At 29.7% G+C, this 20,560-nt stretch overlaps 3 protein-coding genes across 6 annotated transcripts; all 3 read right to left on the minus strand.

The window, feature by feature from the left end:
- Positions 1–647: 647 nt before the first annotated feature.
- Positions 648–6,083, minus strand: LOC105249109 (sterol O-acyltransferase 1). Its single transcript, XM_025415634.1, has 7 exons — positions 6,076–6,083; positions 4,241–4,414; positions 2,791–2,939; positions 2,344–2,483; positions 1,940–2,103; positions 1,327–1,600; positions 648–1,201 (listed from the first exon to the last, which is right to left on the minus strand). The coding sequence occupies exons 1-7, from the start codon at positions 6,081–6,083 to the stop codon at positions 773–775; spliced, it is 1,338 nt and encodes a 445-aa protein (XP_025271419.1). The 3' UTR covers positions 648–772.
- Positions 6,084–6,258: 175 nt separating this feature from the next.
- LOC112639992 (sterol O-acyltransferase 1-like) lies at positions 6,259–9,448 on the minus strand. Its single transcript, XM_025415630.1, has 6 exons — positions 9,248–9,448; positions 8,422–8,570; positions 7,977–8,116; positions 7,573–7,736; positions 6,959–7,232; positions 6,259–6,833 (listed from the first exon to the last, which is right to left on the minus strand). The coding sequence occupies exons 1-6, from the start codon at positions 9,406–9,408 to the stop codon at positions 6,405–6,407; spliced, it is 1,317 nt and encodes a 438-aa protein (XP_025271415.1). The 5' UTR covers positions 9,409–9,448; the 3' UTR covers positions 6,259–6,404.
- Positions 9,449–13,679: 4,231 nt separating this feature from the next.
- On the minus strand, positions 13,680–19,686 carry LOC105258340 (sterol O-acyltransferase 1). 4 transcript variants are annotated; one of them, XM_025415625.1, is made up of 9 exons: positions 19,252–19,686; positions 18,022–18,075; positions 17,432–17,565; positions 16,721–16,891; positions 15,887–16,035; positions 15,427–15,566; positions 15,118–15,281; positions 14,497–14,770; positions 13,680–14,288 (listed from the first exon to the last, which is right to left on the minus strand). In XM_025415625.1, exons 1-9 carry the CDS (start codon positions 19,276–19,278, stop codon positions 13,854–13,856), a joined length of 1,548 nt encoding a protein of 515 aa, XP_025271410.1. In that variant the 5' UTR covers positions 19,279–19,686; the 3' UTR covers positions 13,680–13,853. The 4 variants fall into 4 exon arrangements, with proteins under 4 accessions (XP_025271410.1, XP_025271409.1, XP_025271411.1 ...); XM_025415624.1 differs by having other exon boundaries at positions 18,014–18,075; XM_025415626.1 differs by having other exon boundaries at positions 18,022–18,078; positions 19,252–19,685.
- Between the last annotated feature and the right edge of the window lie 874 nt (positions 19,687–20,560).

The raw sequence follows: 20,560 nt of genomic DNA on the forward strand, positions 1-20,560 counted from the left end.
TTATATACAGTTTAAGTATTTAACATATTTTAATTTATTTTAACAGAAAAATTTCTTTTATCCTGCATTAAAAGTGTGAAAACACAAATGTATAAATTAATATATTTTGATAGATTTTTCGAAGTGCTAACAATATCGATAAATCATTTTGAAGTGTTAACAATATCGATAAATCATTGTCTTCATTTTATAATTATATTTCCAAGATATTTTTTGTACAGGGATATGCAATTATAGTTATCGTTCATACACTGTAAAATAATATCGCACATAACTCTATAAATTTTAACAAATTATACAATTTAAAATTAAACAAATTTTTAATTATTACTTTTATTAATAATTTACTATTATTAATAATTTATTAAAAATTACTTTTATTAATAATTTCTCGAATTGCTCCAATTGCTTCTTAATCTTTTGTGACGATCTTATAGACTAAGTTTGATTAATTTGACAATTATTCATAATTGGAGGCAATCATATATATATAATGATATATTAAATAAATTTTACATATATGCAAATATAATATAATTATTATACTGCAAATATATTTGTATATATATTGTGATATATATGAACTTTGTTAAATTTATCAAAATTGTTGATTATTTTTGCCAAATTATTCATAATAATCAATCATATTTATAGTAACACTAAAGAGTTGCTTTACACATTGAGATTGTCTCCTCTTGTTAATAATATTTCTGATAATGAAGTACAGTAAATAGACCCGATGAAAAGAAATTAATGCTGGCAGACGAACGTTCTACGCGGCAAGATGCTGCTGACAGCTCCAACTTTGCGGTAGAAGCAAGTCAGCATAGTAATTGGAATAGGACAAACAGTTATAACTAGTATAATATCCCATCGCGCAAGTGCTTATTATGATGCTGTTGCAGAAACACAAGATCATCCACACGAGAATGTTGTGCATACTTAGGTTGCTTTGCACAAGAACATAGTTGACACCGCCGAATATTATAAACATCACCGGATAAAAGAAACGAAACGAAAATGCGACGACGTATTCGTGACAAATTCCAGATACGAAGAACGCAGTGAAGGTTGCCAACGGCTTGTTGCGTGGTACCACGATCTCATACATGTCCTTGTAAAGATACGTGTAGATCCAGTCGTGTACTACCACGTTCCACGTACGATTCCACATACGAAAGGACGTGGAATTCCACCAGTCCTGCAAGCGATAAATAATAAATAAATAGAATAAAATAATAATAAAAAAATAGTTTATACAATTTTTTTACCTCGCAGGACGATTTTCGTTAGAGACAATTTAACGATCGTATAATTGAAACTTGCCTTATAAAACAATCGGTCGGCGAATCGCAGCATCTCGGCCCAGGCGTTCATCCACGTGTGCAACAAAAGATAGTTTAAGTTGAGCAAGAGGAGGATCCCCGGAAAGCACATTTTGATAATAATCTTGATGAACCACGTCGATTCTAGAGGCCATGTATCGAAGGTTCGAAAGACCGGCGCCACTAAGCGCTCCAGAATGAAGGCGTAATAGAAAATCATCAGGACGACTTCGCCGAAATGTTGAACCACAAACATCCATCTGATTTTTTTCGTCCTGAAAAATGGAACGCGCAAATCTTTCTTGAATTTTTCAATTAATATTATGCCGAAATGGCAACACATTATCGAAATATCGTTTATCCTAATTGATTTAAAAGTTCAAAAATTATTAGAAAAGATTAAGAATTTTTTTTTAAATACTACTACTAAATATATTTCAAAATGCTTCGAAAGTTATTTATTTTATATTAATATATAACCTTATTAAAAGCAATATTATTGAGTGTATACGAAAAATATAGTTTTAAAATTAATAATTTAGATTATTAAGTGGATTCTTAAAAAAGCTTCCAATACATTTCATTTTTTTCGGAAATGCCAACAAATTTCTTACCTCGGATATTCATCGCGGTATATAATAGTCGGCACGAACAGGAAATATAAATAATGAGAAAATCGGGGTACATTTGGTGGCAAAACGTCGTTATGGGGTTTGTATGAGAGAAATCTAGGTGTCAGACTTCTAACGAAAGCGTGATTCTTCATTATCAGACGAAACTGAAAAAAGAAACGTTCGTTTTTAAGTGAAAAAAAATCATTGTTACATTTATTTACATACTTTAATTTTTAATATTATGCATAAGATATTCAATTTTTTAATGTTATTATATATTAATATTAATTTTTGACACTAAAAAAGCTGTATAATAATATTTCTAATATTATTATAGAGCCTTTTTAATGTCAAAAATATTTTATATCGAAAAAACTTTGAATAGAACTAAAATTTGTATATACTTGTTCCGCAGTTATGATGATATTACAAGCTATGCCTAAATTCTCTCTGACCATCGCTCTATTTGGAATAATTATAAGAAGAACTTGATAAATTATGTAGATTGTCAGCCAACTGTAATCCCATAGCTTCCGTGCCAGAGCTATAAGAATGGAATATATTACTTGTTGAATTATAAATATTATTTTAATCGAAATTATTCGATAATCCTTATGATTATATTGGATTGCATTAATTATATTACACTTTTATACTACACTGTTATTAATATTACGTTACGTAGGATAAAACAACCGATCAATAATTGTATTACTTTTTACATAAATGAGCAATTTGTATATCTAATTTCTTTCTCGATTAATTCTTTCAAAATTATTTTGTTCTTTGAAGCAAGTTTTTCTAATTTTATTCGATCATAATAACGGAATGCAGATTAAGGAAGTCATTACATTTTGGCGAATACCGTAGTCGTTGGGAAAACCAGAAATTGAAAGCAACGTAGACACCGAATGTCGAGATTAGCATGAGCGACCAAATATGCAGACAAGTCGGTAATTTCGCGAAACCATTACGTATCGTGACGGTTCCGAGGACCAACCTAAAGAAATATAAATTAGTAATAAAATAAATATAAATAAGAAATTTTATGCAATTTTGTAATAAACTAGAAATATCTTAATTATCGTCTTAACACGTACGCGAATAGTCTTTTAGGTGGTGAATTTAGGTGGTTTTGTTTTAGTGTTGTTTATTTAAAGCGATAACTTTGTTTTTCAGATAAGCCATAATCTCTTTGTTAAAAATGTGTAAAATTATATATTAACGTAATCATATATTTATAAAACTTATCGCGAGTCAAATATTTACATTTTCTTAGATAAACTTAGAATGAATATCTCGTCTTAATTAAATTGCAAGCAATTAAAAAGAAAATTAAATTTTGTAGTGGAAAATAAAAAATAAAATTCTTTTTATTAAATTTAATTTTTTATAGGTATTTTAATCATAATTAAATTCAATATTATTTCTTTATTTTCTCTTTCTTTCTCAAAAATTAAATTTAAAAAATGTTTTAAAATTTGATAAGATTTTATTTATGAATTTAGTTAAATAATATGTACTGTGTGTGTTGAAAATTTTTGATAAACAATAATTCTTTTCTTTAATTTTCTAAATTTTCATTAAAAATAAAAGAACCGGTTTTGAATTAATCAAATCATTAAATTAAATTCGCGCCAAACTTTCATCATAATACACATATAAAAAGTTTAATATTGTGAATATAAGAAAATGCAAAATATAAGACATAAATTTATAAATTAGTAAATAGCTTAATATCGCTAGTCGAATTTTCAAAAGGTTAAATGAAATTGTGTAGTCGACCAAACTAGCCAGAAATATAATTTATTCAATACGACGTTTCGACCATATGGTTGTGGTCCTTATCAAGTATACAAAATTAGCCGACGTATTGGTAATCAGAGTGTCGGCATAGATAATAATCTTATACGAAGCACAAATCACATTAACAAACTTTATTTTTAAAATTCAATTTTTAAGAACAATGAATCCGTGTGGGACCTCGTCTTTGACGAGGTCCCACACGGATTCATTGTTCTTAAAAATTGAATTTTAAAAATAAAGTTTGTTAATGTGATTTGTGCTTCGTACAAGATTATTATCTATGCCGACACTCTGATTACCAATACGTCGGCTAATTTTGTATACTTGATAAGGACCACAACCATATGGTCGAAACGTCGTATTGAATAAATTATATTTCTGGCTAGTTTGGTCGACTACACAATTTCATTTAACATAAATTTATTATTTCAAATATAGATTTTACGAAGCATTTATTTTTTCGTTCTAGACATCGAAATTAATAATTTTGCTTACGTTCCAGACTCTTTGATGTCATGCACAGCGGTGTCGAGAAGAAGCAGTATAAAAGTCACCATAAATATATTGTAAACCGTGCGAATATGCGTGATCTCGTAGAGATCAGTTAGCAGCGAATTTCTCTCTAAACATTTCTTCTCCGGTAACACACCTTCCATGTTGACTTGTTGTCTGACAATGAGACAAAGATGAGACAAACAATTAATGAGTTTGTAAATTTTATGCTTTTTTTTGTGTTTTTATTATAATATGCGCTTAATGTTACATAATATTAAATTGCACAATGCAATCTGTTCAAAAAACATTTACATAACATCCTAAAGATATTTAATTGCGCAACGATGTCTGGGATATCTTCCAGATATCTTTTGGATATGCATGTTATGGGCGAAAAGCAATGCTAATATTTTTTATTTATAGTTTCGGATATTAATAGATACTAGTTGAATTAAAATTGACGAATAAATCAATTTCTCATTGTTTATGGCGATATTTACCTAAATTATATGAGAAGTTTCTTTGTTTTGACAAAGACATTTTTGTCGTCTGTGATATTGAATATAATACCAGACATGATGCGATCGCTAACGCAATCATAAACATCTATTTTTAACTTTTGAAAAATTCGGATAGACAATTTTTAGAAAAATAATTGACTGGAAAAGCGCGCTTATCATACACGAGCGAATATATCGTATGTTATGAGGGTCAAATTTTCTATAAACGCGTTGATTCAAGATTATTACTTTTAACAAAGACAATATTGCGATTCGAATTTAACTTTGTCACTTTTATTCGCATTCAATCAAGTGTAATAAATCCAATTTGCATTAAGATATATCTCAAGATGCAAATTTTTTGCGACAAATTTTTTCACTCACAAGACTGATGTTTATTTCATCGAATAATCTACCTGAAAAAATCGTTTTCAATTTTTACGTAATATTATAATTGAACAAAAAACTTATAAGAATTGCGCTTCTTCTGATCACTGCTGTTTTATGCCAAATTATCAATGTAAATTCACAGTAACTGTGCACGCTCGGTTTTTGTCAATGCGTATCTTTGCCGTTTGATCGTAAACAAATTAAGACGAAATTGAAGTAATATAACACTCTGCAGGTGTATATCTTTTTATTATAAGCAAGTATTGCTATAACAATATAATAAATTAAATAATGTACAATAGATGTATTATTAATAAAAATGCAGATATTAATTTATATTAGCAAGTGGCAAGAACAGGCAGGTGGCAAGAAAAACCCGAATTTTAATTTTAACTTAGCACTTAGATGTAAAATATTAATTAAACTAATTACTGCTTATGAATAACAAACAGCGCAATCCGTTGAATCATCTGAATAAATGAACGGAGTATTAGCTATCGTTTAAGACGAGGGAGGCTTTGATATTCGTGATAAGAGAGGACTCTGGAGATGAATTTTGTTTGAATTTGATTATTCCCGATAATAATCGGTTAATAATTGAACTTTAATCATAGACATCAAAATTCAACTCACATGTTTTGTGCAAGGTTGTGTTGTGATTAATGTCATATTATTTTTATATTATATTATTTTAAAATTTTTATATATATTATTTAATATTATTTTTTTAATATATTATATATATATGTGTGTGTGTGTGTGTGTGTGTGTGTGTATACAGAGTGTCATGAAAGTGATCATAATTTTAAAAAATTAAGGTAGATTGGCTCAAAGTTAGAAGAAACGTCTTGTACAGTTATGCAATATTTGCAATAATTAACGAAAATTAAAGAAAATCGGCCAATCTGCGTGAATAGAAGCGCGAGATGGCGAAGGCAGTCTCACTGTAACATAATGGCGGTGTAAAGCAATTATTGGGGAGAGAAAGAGCGATGAGTTTGTAAACGCGCGACGAAGGCTTCTATCTACCTTAATTTTTTAAAATTATGATCACTTTCATGACACCCTTTATATTGATATACATGAACTTTGCTAAATTTATTAAAATTGTGGATTATATTTGCCAAATTATTCATAATAATCAATCATATTTATAGTAACACTAAAGAGTTGCTTTACACATTGAGATTGTCTCCTCTTGTTAATAATATTTCTGATAATGAAGTACATTAATAGACCCGATGAAAAGAAATTAATACTGGCAGACGAACGTTCTATGCGGCAAGTTGCTGCTGACAGCTCCAACTTTGCGGTAGAAGCAAGTCAGCATAGTAATTGGAATAGGACAAACAGTTATAACTAGTATAATATCCCATCGCGCAAGTGCTTATTATGATGCTGTTGCAGAAACACAAGATCATCCACACGAGAATGTTGTGCATACTTAGGTTGCTTTGCACAAGAACATAGTTGACACCGCCGAATATTATAAACATCACCGGATAAAAGAAACGAAACGAAAATGCGACGACGTATTCGTGACAAATTCCAGATACGAAGAACGCAGTGAAGGTTGCCAACGGCTTGTTGCGTGGTACCACGATCTCATACATGTCCTTGTAAAGATACGTGTAGATCCAATCGTGTACTACCACGTTCCACGTACGATTCCACATACGAGAGGATGTGGAATTCCACCAGTCCTGCAACCGATAAATAATAAATAAATAGAATAAAATAATAATAAAAAAGTAGTTTATACAATTTTTTTACCTCGCAGGACGATTTTCGTTAGAGACAATTTAACGATCGTATGATTGAAACTTGCCTTATAAAACAATCGGTCGGCGAATCGCAGCATCTCGGCCCAGGCGTTCATCCACATGTGCAACAAAAGATAGTTTAAGTTGAGCAAGAGGAGGATCCCCGGAAAGCACATTTTGATAATAATCTTGATGAACCACGTCGATTCTAGAGGCCATGTATCGAAGGTTCGAAAGACCGGCGCCACTAAGCGCTCCAGAATGAAGGCGTAATAGAAAATCATCAGGACGACTTCGCCGAAATGTTGAACCACAAACATCCATCTGATTTTTTTCGTCCTGAAAAATGGAACGCCCAAATCTTTCTTGAATTTTTCAATTAATATTATGCCGAAATGGCAACACATTATCGAGATATTGTTTATCCTAATTGATTTAAAAGTTCAAAAATTATTAGAAAAGATTAAGAATTTTTTTTTTAAATACTACTGCTAAATATATTTCAAAATGCTTCGAAAGTTATTTATTTTATATTAATATATAACCTTATTAAAAGCAATATTATTGAGTGTATACGAAAAATATAGTTTTAAAATTAATAATTTAGATTATTAAGTGGATTCTTAAAAAAGCTTCCAATACATTTTATTTTTTTCGGAAATGCCAACAAATTTCTTACCTCGGATATTCATCACGGTATATAATAGTCGGCACGAACAGGAAATATAAATAATGGGAAAATCGGGGTACATTTGGTGGCAAAACGTCGTTATGGGATTTGTATGAGAGAAATCTAGGTGTCATACTTCTAACGAAAGCGTGATTCTTCATTATCAGACGAAACTGAAAAAAGAAACGTTCGTTTTTAAGTGAAAAAATCATTGTTACTTATTTATTTACATATTTTAATTTTTAATATTATGCATAAGATATTCAATTTTTTAATGTTATTATATATTAATATTAATTTTTGACACTAAAAAAGCTGTATAATAATATTTCTAATATTATTATAGAACCTTTTTAATGTCAAAAATATTTTATATCGAAAAAACTTTGAATAGAACTAAAATTTGTATATACTTGTTCCGCAGTTATGATGATATTACAAGCTATGCCTAAATTCTCTCTGACCATCGCTCTATTTGGAATAATTATAACAAGAACTTGATAAATTATGTAGATTGTCAGCCAACTGTAATCCCATAGCTTACGTGCCAGAGCTATAAGAATAGAACATATTACTTGTTGAATTATAAATATTATTTTAATCGAAATTATTCGATAATCCTCATGATTATATTGGATTGCATTAATTATATTACACTTTTATACTACACTGTTATTAATATTACGTTACAGGATAAAACAGCCGGTCAATAATTGTATTACTTTTTACATAAATAAGCAATTTGTATATCTAATTTCTTTTTCGATTAATTCTTTCAAAATTATTTTGTTCTTTGAAGCAAGATTTTCTAATTTTATTCGATCATAATAATGGAAAGCAGATTAAAGAAGTCATTACATTTTGGCGAATACCGTAGTCGTTGGGAAGACCAGAAATTGAAAGCAACGTAGACACCGAATGTCGAGATTAGCATGAGCGACCAAATATGCAGGCAAGTCGGTAATTTCGCGAAACCATTACGTATCGTGACGGTTCCGAGGACCAACCTAAAGAAATATAAATTAGTAATAAAATAAATATAAATAAGAAATTTTATGCAATTTTGTAATAAACTAGAAATATCTTAATTATCGTCTTAACACGTACGCGAATAGTCTTTTAGGTGGTGAATTTAGGTGGTTTTGTTTTAGTGTTGTTTATTTAAAGCGATAACTTTGTTTTTCAGATAAGCCATAATCTCTTTGTTAAAAATGTGTAAAATTATATATTAACGTAATCATATATTTATAAAACTTATCGCGAGTCAAATATTTACATTTTCTTAGATAAACTTAGAATGAATATCTCGTCTTAATTAAATTGCAAGCAATTAAAAAGAAAATTAAATTTTGTAGTGGAAAATAAAAAATAAAATTCTTTTTATTAAATTTAATTTTTTATAGGTATTTTAATCATAATTAAATTCAACATTATTTCTTTATTTTCTCTTTCTTTCTCAAAAATTAAATTTAAAAAATGTTTTAAAATTTGATAAGATTTTATTTGTGAATTTAGTTAAATAATATGTACTGTGTGTGTTGAAAATTTTTGATAAACAATAAATTCCTTCCTTTAATTTTTTAAATTTTTGTTAAAAATATGTTCGTTAAAAGAACCGGTTTTGAATTAATCAAATCATTAAATTAAATTCGCGCCAAACTTCCATCATAATAATTTTGCTTACGTTCCAGACTCTTTGATGTCATGCACAGCGGTGTCGAGAAGGAGCAATATAAAAGTCACTATAAATATATTGTAAACCGTGCGAATGTGCGTGATCTCATAGAGATCAGTTAGCAGCGAATTTCTCTCTAAACATTTCTTCTCCGGTAACACACCTTCCATGTTGACTGACAATGAGACAAAGATGAGACAAATAATTAATGTATTTGTAAGTTTTATGCTTTTATTGTGTTTTTATCACAACATGCGCTTAATGTTACATAATATTAGATTGCACAACGCAATCTGTTTAAAAAACATTTACATGACATCCTAAACATATCCAATTGCCCAACAATGTTTTCGTGATATCTTCCGGATATCTTTTGGATATGCATGTTATGGGCGAAAAGCAATGCTAATATTTTTTATTTATAGTTTTGGATATTATTAGATACTGGTTGAATTAAAATTGACGAATAAATCAAGTTCTCATCGTTTATGGCGATATTTATCTAAATTATATGAGAAGTTTCTTTGTTTTGACAAAGACATTTCTGTCGTCTGTGATATTGAATATGATACCAGACATGATGCGATCGCTAACGCAATCATAAACATCTATTTTTAACTTTTGAAAAATTCGGATAGACAATTTTTAAAAATAATTAACTGGAAAATCGCGTTTATCATCATGAGCGAATATATCGTATGTTATGGGGATGAAATTTTCTACAAACGCGCTGATTCAAGATTACTGCTTTTAACAAAAACAATTTTGTGTTCCGAATTTAACTTTGTCTCTTACATTCGCATTCGATCAAGTGCAATAGATCCCATTTGCATTAAGATATATCTTAAGGTACGAATTTTTCACAATACTCACAAAACTGATGTTAATTTTCTCGAAGAATCTACCTGAGAAAATCGTTTTCAATTTTTACGTGGAACATTATAATCGAACAAAAGATTTATAAGAATACTAACTAAAATTAAATTGGGATTTTCAGATCAATTTTCAGATTGTTATTGTATTCGAATTCCGAATTGATTTGAGTTTAAGACTCAAACTTTGAGTGCTTAGCGATGCGATCGCGCTTCTTCTGTCCAGTGCTTAAAAATGCCAGTGTATCAATCTGCAAATTCACACTAATTGCACGCTCAGTTTTTATCAATGAATGTTTTTACCGTTTGATCGTAGGCAAATTAAGCCAAAATTGAAATAATATAACACTCTGCAGATGTACATTTTTTAATATTATAAACAAGCATTATTATAACAATATAATAAACTAAATAATGTACTTATTGCTTGGCATTTTTTGATCGAATTTCTACAAAAATCCGTGGCACTCAAACGATTAGTTTTCATAATTTCCAGATTAATCGCAACTCAAAATAGTTTGCGTTGTGATTAATCTGGAAATTATGAAAACACGAATAATCCGAACAATTTGCAATACAAACTGTTATATTTTTAAATCACTTCACTTTTGATTTAGATTGGATACCTATTTTATAAGAGTAGCTAAGCAACTGAACGCACCTTTCACTCTTCAATGGCTTTATATTGTCGATCATCCCGCCAGCATGTTAAAATTAAATTCATGAAGTGATTCTTGAACAGAAATCAATATTTGTTTTTCGTCAAGACGATTACTTTTTTCAGTTGTGTTGTTACGATAAAAAGTCGAATTCGAAAATCATAATTTATCGTAACAAAATAAAAATATAAATTATTGAAATATCTACAACTGAAAATGTAAGATGGAAAAAAACAAGAAGGGGAATTATTTTTAGGAGAGAAATTATATATTTCTTATTATATATAAAAATTATATGTGGTTTATAATTTATATATAATAAAAAATAAAATTCTAATGAAATCAAATAATAATAATAATAAATTCTTGAAAGTCGCCAGTAAATAAATTAAAAAAAAACTTAATATAATTCGACCACACTGGCAATTTATTGGTTAATAATGTGTTACAACGTTTCGACCATGGGTTTTGGTCCTTATCAAGTGAACTAAAACTCCAAATATAAACAGTAAATAACTTACTATAAGTGTGGGCGAAAAGAGAGAAATTATATACATACAGTATCTTAGTAAACTGGCATTATGAGATCACTGTGTTAGAAAGATTTTTTTCCCCATGTCATGTCATCTCTCGATCACACATGCAGAGAAAAACTAAATTATTTATTAGTCTGGCTTTTATTAGTCTGTCGTAAATATATTGTTTAAATTTTCAGTGTCCTGTTGTAAGTTAATCGTGTTGTCAAATTTCTTAATAAAAAACATTTCAGCAATTTCTCTCTTTCTCACATGTCTTTCGTTATGTAGAATAACCGGTTTAGACCAATCAAAGTCGTGGTTCTAATTTATATTTGCTAATTACCGAAAGATTGCTTTCGTGCAATTTTATGTTGTTAGAATGTTTTTTAACGAGTGCCTAAATGTCTTTTCGTTTGGCCAATGTACGACAAATTACATTTCTTACAGTCTAATTTGTAAACCATTTCCGTCCTGTTGTTGATAGGCAGTCGATCTTTTCTACGTTTGATTAATGCGTTCAATTTTTTAGGTACGTTGTAGAACACGTTGAGGTGAGACCCGAATCTTTAAAAAAACGGCTAATCTCATCACTCAAGCCTTCCACAAATGGTAAAGAAATGTACGAAGAGGCGGTGCACTGTCAGATTCAATATTTGCATTGTCCCGCTGTTTCAAAATATGAAGTCTTTTTTGAACGTGCCGGTTAATAACTTCCGTAGGAAAACAATTATTAGAAAGAATCCGTTTGACAATATCATGCAGTGAAAGCGAACGTCAGATAGTAAAATAGCGCAGTCAACCAGACTAAAAATGGTGTTCATTTTATATTTAAACGGATGCTTCGAGTAAAAATTAATATATCTATCAGAACAAGTAGGCTTTCTATGTCAGTCCGTTATAAGTCGACCATCCAAACGAATAACCTTTGTATCCAAAAACTAATACAGGAATTAGACTCCGTTTCATGTGTGAATGTCAACCGTTGATGATAGTTATTAAAAGTCGATATGATCTCGTCAATTTTTGAGCTCGGAACAATGGTAAAAATGTCATCAACGTATCTGTAATACGGAACATTGAAACTCAACTGCCCCAAGCAATGCGTTTCTCTAGATCATCCATCACTATATTTGCCAAAATAGGTGACAAGGATGACCCCATAGGGCTACCAAAAATCTGTTTGTAAAACTGTCCGTTAAATGAAAAACTGGAGTCTAAACCCGTTTCTACCGCGTATAAAAACTGAGACAAGTTGAATTTAGTGTTGTGAGTGATATAATTCCAGCGCTTAGTAATAGACTTTAAAATTAAATCTTTAGAAATATTAGTGAACAGCGCATCAAGTGAGATCATTATCGTTAACAAATTTATCTTTCAGATTATTGGCAAAAGTTCAATCATCCTTGATAGGAAATTTCCAAATGATAGGAAGGTTCCAAAATCGACGTCTCACGTGCGCAAAATATCATGGATGTATTGCGCGACATTATATAACGAATTATCAAGAGATCCGTGATTGGGCACAATGATAGTGGAAAACCTGTTTTGTGAATTTTTGATAGGTGGTAATTGCGTGGCAAATTGCCATTAGTCGAGTTTAATTAGAAATCAAATAAGTTATTGATCAATCTAGTTAAATTAGAAATCACATAAGTTGTTGATCAATCTTTATTAACGCAACCTTATACACACACACACACATATATACACATATATACAACTTATTAGATTTTTTATCTAGAATTAAAATTATTGAATCATATTTCTTATTCGATTATAGAGCTAATAATTATATAGAATTAATAATTATTATCGAGAAGACGTGAGAAGAAAAATATTTTTATTACTTTGAAGTAATGGGAAAATTATACAATAAATATAGAAGGCAAACCACTTCAATTAACGATGCAAATTCGATTCATTAGAAGAAAAGAGATCAAGAGTCTTCAAGAAGATTATTCAAGGAGATACAAATAACTTTGTAAATTCTAACAAATCACGTATTTTATTTTAACAATTTTGATTCTAAATTATTAAAATAAAATAAAAGTCCGTAGGATAAAACCAATAAAATTTCATAAAAGGCTTAAAGGACCAGCGCAATGGTGAAAAGATGCAAAAATAAAAACGGTTATATTAATATAATAAACCTAATAAAACGTTTATTTGATTTAAGTGACAAACGCTGCGTTTCGATCCAATTCGGATCCTTTTCAATGTCAAATCACGGAATAAAGTAATAAACATAAAAATAATATATTTATTTTATTTTTATGTTTATTACTTTATTCCGTGATTTGACATTGAAAAGGATCCGAATTGGATCGAAACCCAGCGTTTGTCACTTAAATCAAATAAACGTTTTATTAGGTTTATTATATTAATATAACCGTTTTTATTTTCGCATCTTTTCACCATTGCGCTGGTCCTTTAAGCCTTTTATGAAATTTTATTAATTTTGATTCTTATTGATTCTATTATTTGATATTATTGCATTTTTATACCAAGGAATTTTACAATTCAAGACGTCTCCTTTCAAGAAGTCTCTTCGCGATTAATATTCTCTTTAATGATGGATAAATTGCGCCTGGCAGGTCCAGCTTCGCGGTGCGAATAGATCCAGATAGTAATTGGAGTAAGGTGGACAATTGAGCCGAGCGTAGTACTCCATCGCGTACGTACTGAGCATGATACCGTTGCCGATGCAAAACGACAACCATACGACGACATTGCTGGCGACGATTCTGCCGACGAAGAACAGAGACAAGCCTACGCCAGCAAACATGAAGAACATCATCGGGTAGAAGAAACCGAATCCGAGCGCGATGGTGTACTCGTGAAAGATGGCGGACACAAGGAACACGATGAGGGTTGCCAATGTTTTATTGCGCGGCATAAGGATCTCGTATATGTCCTTGTAGATGTACGTGTACAGCCAGTCGTGCACCACCACGTTCCACGTGCGATAATACGTACGGTAAGATGTGGAATTCCACCAATCCTGCAAACGACGAATAGTTGGTGTAATTTACAGACCGGTCATTTTTACAATAGCCTAAAAAAATTTCCGAAGAATCGACCCTTTAGTACAATTTAATAAGAATCTTTGCTCGCGAGATAAATAAATTATTAACTCTATATAATTATTAGCTCTATAAAAATGTATTTTCGTTGAATGACAATCTAACGACTATGTGACTGAAACTCGCCTTATAAAACAACCGGTCGGCGAATTGTAGCATTTCCGCCCAGGCGTTCATCCACGAGTGCAGCAGAAGATAGTTTGCGGAGATGCACAAGAGGATCCCGGGAACGCTCGCTTCGATAATACTCTTGACGATCCATTTTGGTTCCAGATATTGCGTTCCAAAGATGTGGAAGACCGGCAAAACAAGGCGCTCCATAATGAAAGCGAAATAGAAGATCACCAGGACGACCTCCATGAAATTTTTAACCACCACTATCCATCTGATCGCATCCGTTCTGAGAAATCGATCGCAAGTATTCTAATTAATTTAATAATTTAATAAACAAATATTATATATACACTAAATATTATTGAAAATTTAAAAAATTCCTATTATAATTCATTCAAAAGTTTAAGATTATCAAACGTTGATCTTTGGGTAACGAAAAATACCAACAGACATTGGATCAATTTTGACTCGTAGTGGAATTTTTTCTACTTCTAAAGATATATAAAATATGTATATAATAATATAATGTAATGTTATATATATTATAGATTTTAAAGATTCTCGAAGATTGAGTCATCAAAGATGCCAAGAAAATTTTTCATAGTTTATAGAATGCCAAGAATGTCTTTATACCTTGGGTATTCATCGCGATATACGAGAGTCGGTGCAAACAGGAAGTACAAGTATTGCGAGAATCCAGGTCCGTTCGGTTTCGAAACATCGCTGTGAGGTTTGTACGATATGAACCTGGGCGCCACGCTCCTAACGAAAGCATGACTCTTCATCATCATGCGCGTCTGAAAAAGCAAACATTGAACAAATCATTATTTCTACAATTGGAATGCTTTAATTTATCAAATATTTAGAATTCTTATATTTAATTATTATTATATTATATTTAATTATTATCGCGAATTTTATGTTAAACTTTTTCATGCATACTTGTTCCAAGAATATGGCTAGTCTACAAGCTATTCCTAAATCTTCATTCAACGTTACTCTTGGAGGAAGAATTAAAAAGAGAACTTGATATGATATAAAAATTGTCAGCCACCCATAATCCCATAGTTTCCGATAAAGTGCTGCAAAGAAAATAGTACATTTTAATAATAATTGAATAATATTAATGGATCAAAGTAATTTGTATAATTTAATTATGTATTTAAGCTCTGCCCAAATTATTTAATTAATTAATATATCCAATTATTTTTTTAAATGTGAGAATTAATTATTCTTATATTGTGTTATTACAACGCGTTAAATTTCACATAAATTAATTGATCAATTATTATTACAATTTTATTGATTAAATTTTATTCGATTAAATTTTTATTAATTATTTCAATTTGATTGAATTTCTTTACGTTAATGTGCAAAAAATTTAGAATGAAAAAGTTATTACATTTTGGTGAAAACTGAAGTCGTTGATGGGACCAGAGGTTGAAAGGCACGTAGACTGCGAGTGTCGAGATCTGCATGAGCGACCAAATGTAGAGAGATGCCGGAAATTTTGCAAAAGCTTTCGATATTATTACGATCCCACACGTCAGCCTTTAACAAATTATTTGATGTTTTGATTATTCGAAACGTTCAATGAACTTTTGACAAATAGGAGATATCTAAATTATCGTCTTATGTCGCGGGTAGCTTTCCAAAGCAGAATAATAATGCGATTGTACGTTTTTTGTATAATAACATCTACTTCGATCCTGATAACTCTCATCGCGCTTTAGATAAGCTGCAATTTAAATTATTAAAATAATATAAAGTTATTATTTATTCTAATATATATGTGAGAAACATTTCACAATTTCCGATTCTAATTTTAAAATTTTTTCTGGTAAATCTAAAGTTTTACTTTTCTCCAGTAAATTTATTAAATTACATATATTAAATTTTTTAATTTCAATTAATAATATTTGATTAATTCTTTTTTTTAATTAAAAATTCAAATATAAATAATAGTATTTTTGTATAATTTTATATAAATTGAGATCTGCAGGATTTTGTAAGGATATGTAATATAAAAAATTGAAAAATTTCGTGATTGACGGCAACTTTCTTCGATATATTCGTTAAAGAGAAAATGACTCTAGTTTGATGTAATAATCGATCGTTAAAATTAAAATTGCAGGAAAATTGCTGAACGTCATAATATTAAAAATACTAGAAATGCTTTGAAATTTTTGAAGAATATTGTTTCTTCAAATATATTGAAATTGCCGATTTCACTTACGTTCCCGATTCCATGATATCGTACGCGATGGTATTGAGGAAGAGCAGTAAGAAAATCACTATGAACAGATTGTAAACCGTGCGAATGTGCGTGATCTCGAAAAGATCGGTGAGCAGCGAGTTCCTCGCGAGAAATTCCTTGTCCGGAAGCGCACCTTCTTTGTCGGATTGTCTGCAAAACGATTAGCGATGTAAATGCAAAATCAATTTATTATGTATATTATCATATGTTGGCGCACAAATAATTTTATAAAAAACACTTGTTATTCATGAATTATGAAATAGGACGCGATTATAAAAAGTATTCAAGAAAATTTTAAATTTTTTTTGCCATTATCCATTTAATGACTATCTAGCTTTGATTTGAATATTGAACTATTACATAAAGATATTAGATTAGATTAGAGACAATATTAGATGTCTTCTTAATGTCCAGACTATCTTATGACATGCTTTTAGAAAATCGGAACACAATAGGGCACAATATATTATATAACATCATCGAGATGTTAATTTAAATTTTTATATTTTAACTAAATATATATATATTTTTACAAAATATTTTGTAAAAAGATGATTGCTTCAGATGTTTTCTTTTTTTTAATATTATAACATTATAATATTTATATTATGATGTTACAATATATCATAAAACAAATTTAATATTTAATATTGTAATAAATGACATTAATTTAAACATTTAATTTTTCACCTTTTGTCGCGATATTTGTCCGTGTCAAATAATGATTTCTTCATTCGAGATGTTTCTAATCCTTGCAAAGCCTTAGATATCATATTATCGTTAATACGATCGTTAACTTGTTCCAAAACGTCCTTCCTTATTTCCTATAGAAATATATGCTTTAAAAAAACAATGTAAATATGCCCTAGAAAAACATTGGTACATCGACAAATGCTTAATCTTATCGCTTAAATTAGTCGCAAACACAATGACTCACAAGCACCATCGTGCTTCCGAATAAAAATATTTTCAAAATAATTCTACACTGAAAAGAAAATTTGGTTGAATATTACCAAAAAAAATATTCTGTTGTAGTAACTGTACATCGTTGTACTAAACTCTCTGTTTTGATGATTTGAATAAGCTTTGTTTACATCAACAAATTATTTCGGAATGTTCTTTCAGTTATATTTATTTGAACGTATCGGACAATATATTTAGTTAGGCAAAACAAATTTTGCCTTTTTCAACCAAGTTTTTTTTTCAGTGTATCACTTTAATTCGCACGTTCCATTAAATTCAATCACGATCGAGATGAGGTCATCAATTCACCTGCATACTTTTTCGCAATCCATCGGTGGTCGTCTCACGTAATATGTCCGCGTTTCCGTTAACTACTGGAAGAAGAAAAAAAAACACATACACATATACATACATACATACACACACACACACACACACACACACACACACACACACACACACACACATATATATATATATATATATATATATAGCGTTTCATCATAGAAATGCTACATATATTTATGTGAGATTATCAATTATTAAGCGTATTATCATAGTTATAGAAAAAAATTTAATCGAGGTCAAAGCGGTATAGAATAAACAAAACATTCGCTCGTCGAATGATGTGTTTGTGTTTAAGGATGTTTTGTATGTACAATCAGAGCAAAAAGTAGCTGAAAATCAATATTGACGAATATCCACTTTTGGTGTATTTTGAGTATGAGAAATTGTGTGGAATCGAAATGATTAATTTTTGGCAGATAATTTCGTCTTGTGATAGATACATGGCTAACTTTATTAAATTATATTTAATATCTTTTTAATCAGTTAGTACTTGTATAATATTATTTGACCAAATATTTCCTCTGTATCTAAACTTTTGCAAATCTTAAACAAATTCTGAATATTATTTCCATGTGGTTTTGTCATTTGAATCGACGTGGTAATCGATGTTTCCCATAAAAACACATGTTAATTCGATGGAAATTAAAATCCTTATAACTTATGAACGTTTTAGTAAGGAGTTCGATTTAAAAATTGTACTGAAGACTCTAAATATATGTAAGAACATTCTGTACAATTTTCATTAAATTTTCAATATTTTGAAAATAAGTACAAAACATCCTTAAAAATAATAATAGCTGATGAAATTCAATAAATATTGTACGCGAGGAATTAATTTCGAATATTTAAATTTTCTGACAAAAGTTTACAAATATTGAATATAACGAATATAATTAAAATATAACGAAAAAATAACTTTCTTTTAAGATGTATAATAAAAAATAATAAAATTTCTAAAATTTTTCTAAAAATTATTTAAAATAAATGTGACATAAAAAATATTTTTTCTGTAGCGAAAATTGTAAGAAGCGAAAGACTTGATCGAAATCAGTTGAAATAATTCAAAAAGAGATAAATATATTGCAAGATTTTCAAAAGATTCTGTGACATTTGATTTCCTGTATTTTAAAGTGATTAAAGTGAATCTCAGGAATCGAGAAAGTTTCACACATCTCAAGATTAATCGATTCGATCTTTACCTTTTTTGCGAAAACCATTCGCGACATCAGTATTAATTTCTTCAGAGGAAGTTTTTCTAACGTCGTTAGCGTCTTCCGAAATGGACCCCATAATCATCGAGAGATTCTTCGATTTTCTCTTATGAAGATGTTAAGATACGAACGAGGATCTTTCTTCGGACGATTTATGATCTTGCTTAGAAGATCAACGACCTCCTATCTAATCGAGAGAAAAACTAAGTGAATTTTTTTCGAAACGACTTTATTCTCACGTGCAACTTTTTATTAATCGATTTTAAATTTTAAGGCACAAATTTGAAGATTCGCGATCGTGTTGTCAACAACGTGCACGCATTGGATTACTTCATTTTCAATTACGATCACAGTTCCTCGTTAACTTGCGTTTCACGCAGTAGCGCGTACACTGCGCACTCTTTGCTCCGTGCGTGAGGACTTAAATATCTAAATGATTCCATGGCGCTTATCATTTCGACGGTACAGTGCGCACTGATCTGAAATGTCTAAGGTCATGCGCACTCTCTTGGACTGATAACTCTCGAATCACACCATGATATAGGTATGCGCAATTCAATTGTTTTCGAAAGCATTGCATCGATTACTTCGATTCGTATCATCGTAATATCATTTAGATCTAGAAGAAATAAATAAATAATTTCTCAAGAGACTAAAAAATATATTTCGCTTTTATACATCATTTTTCGATAGAAGCTAGATAAATTGGAATAAAAATATAGAGAAAGAGAGAGAAATTGGAATAAAGCTTTTTAATTTTGAAACTAATCGTAAGATTGAATATAATGAATATATTTGTGAGATGCTATAATTATATATAAAATCAATATAAATTAGAATTGATAGAAAAATACTTCTCTCCCTCTCTTTCTTCCTTTGAAATATATAAAATTAAAAATAGAAATTATCATTCAAGATATTAAAACAAAAATTAGAAAAACAAGATTTAATATGAAATGAGAAACTTAAAATTTGCTATATTAAAGCCAAAATAATAAAACTAGAGATATGAAGAAAATGAAGAAAAAATTGAAAGTGATATACTTTTGACGAGCTAAATTTCGGTCGACAGATAATGACGTAAAATCATACTTTTTCGATTAATTTTAAGGAGATTTTAGTATAACAGAGTTAATTATGATTTAATTACGAAGATAAATAATAATAAGAGTGTGAAAGTTTTATCGCCTGTATAGATAAGAAAAATTTCAACATAAAGAATTTTTTATTACAAACTTATGACGCTTTAAAAGCGAGACCTTCTTCGACATAATATTTTAGAGAAACATATAACATT

The sequence above is a fragment of the Camponotus floridanus genome, unplaced genomic scaffold (assembly GCF_003227725.1).
Source record: "Camponotus floridanus strain SB8 unplaced genomic scaffold, Cflo_v7.5 scaffold124, whole genome shotgun sequence".
Classification (NCBI taxonomy): Eukaryota; Metazoa; Arthropoda; class Insecta; order Hymenoptera; family Formicidae; genus Camponotus; species Camponotus floridanus.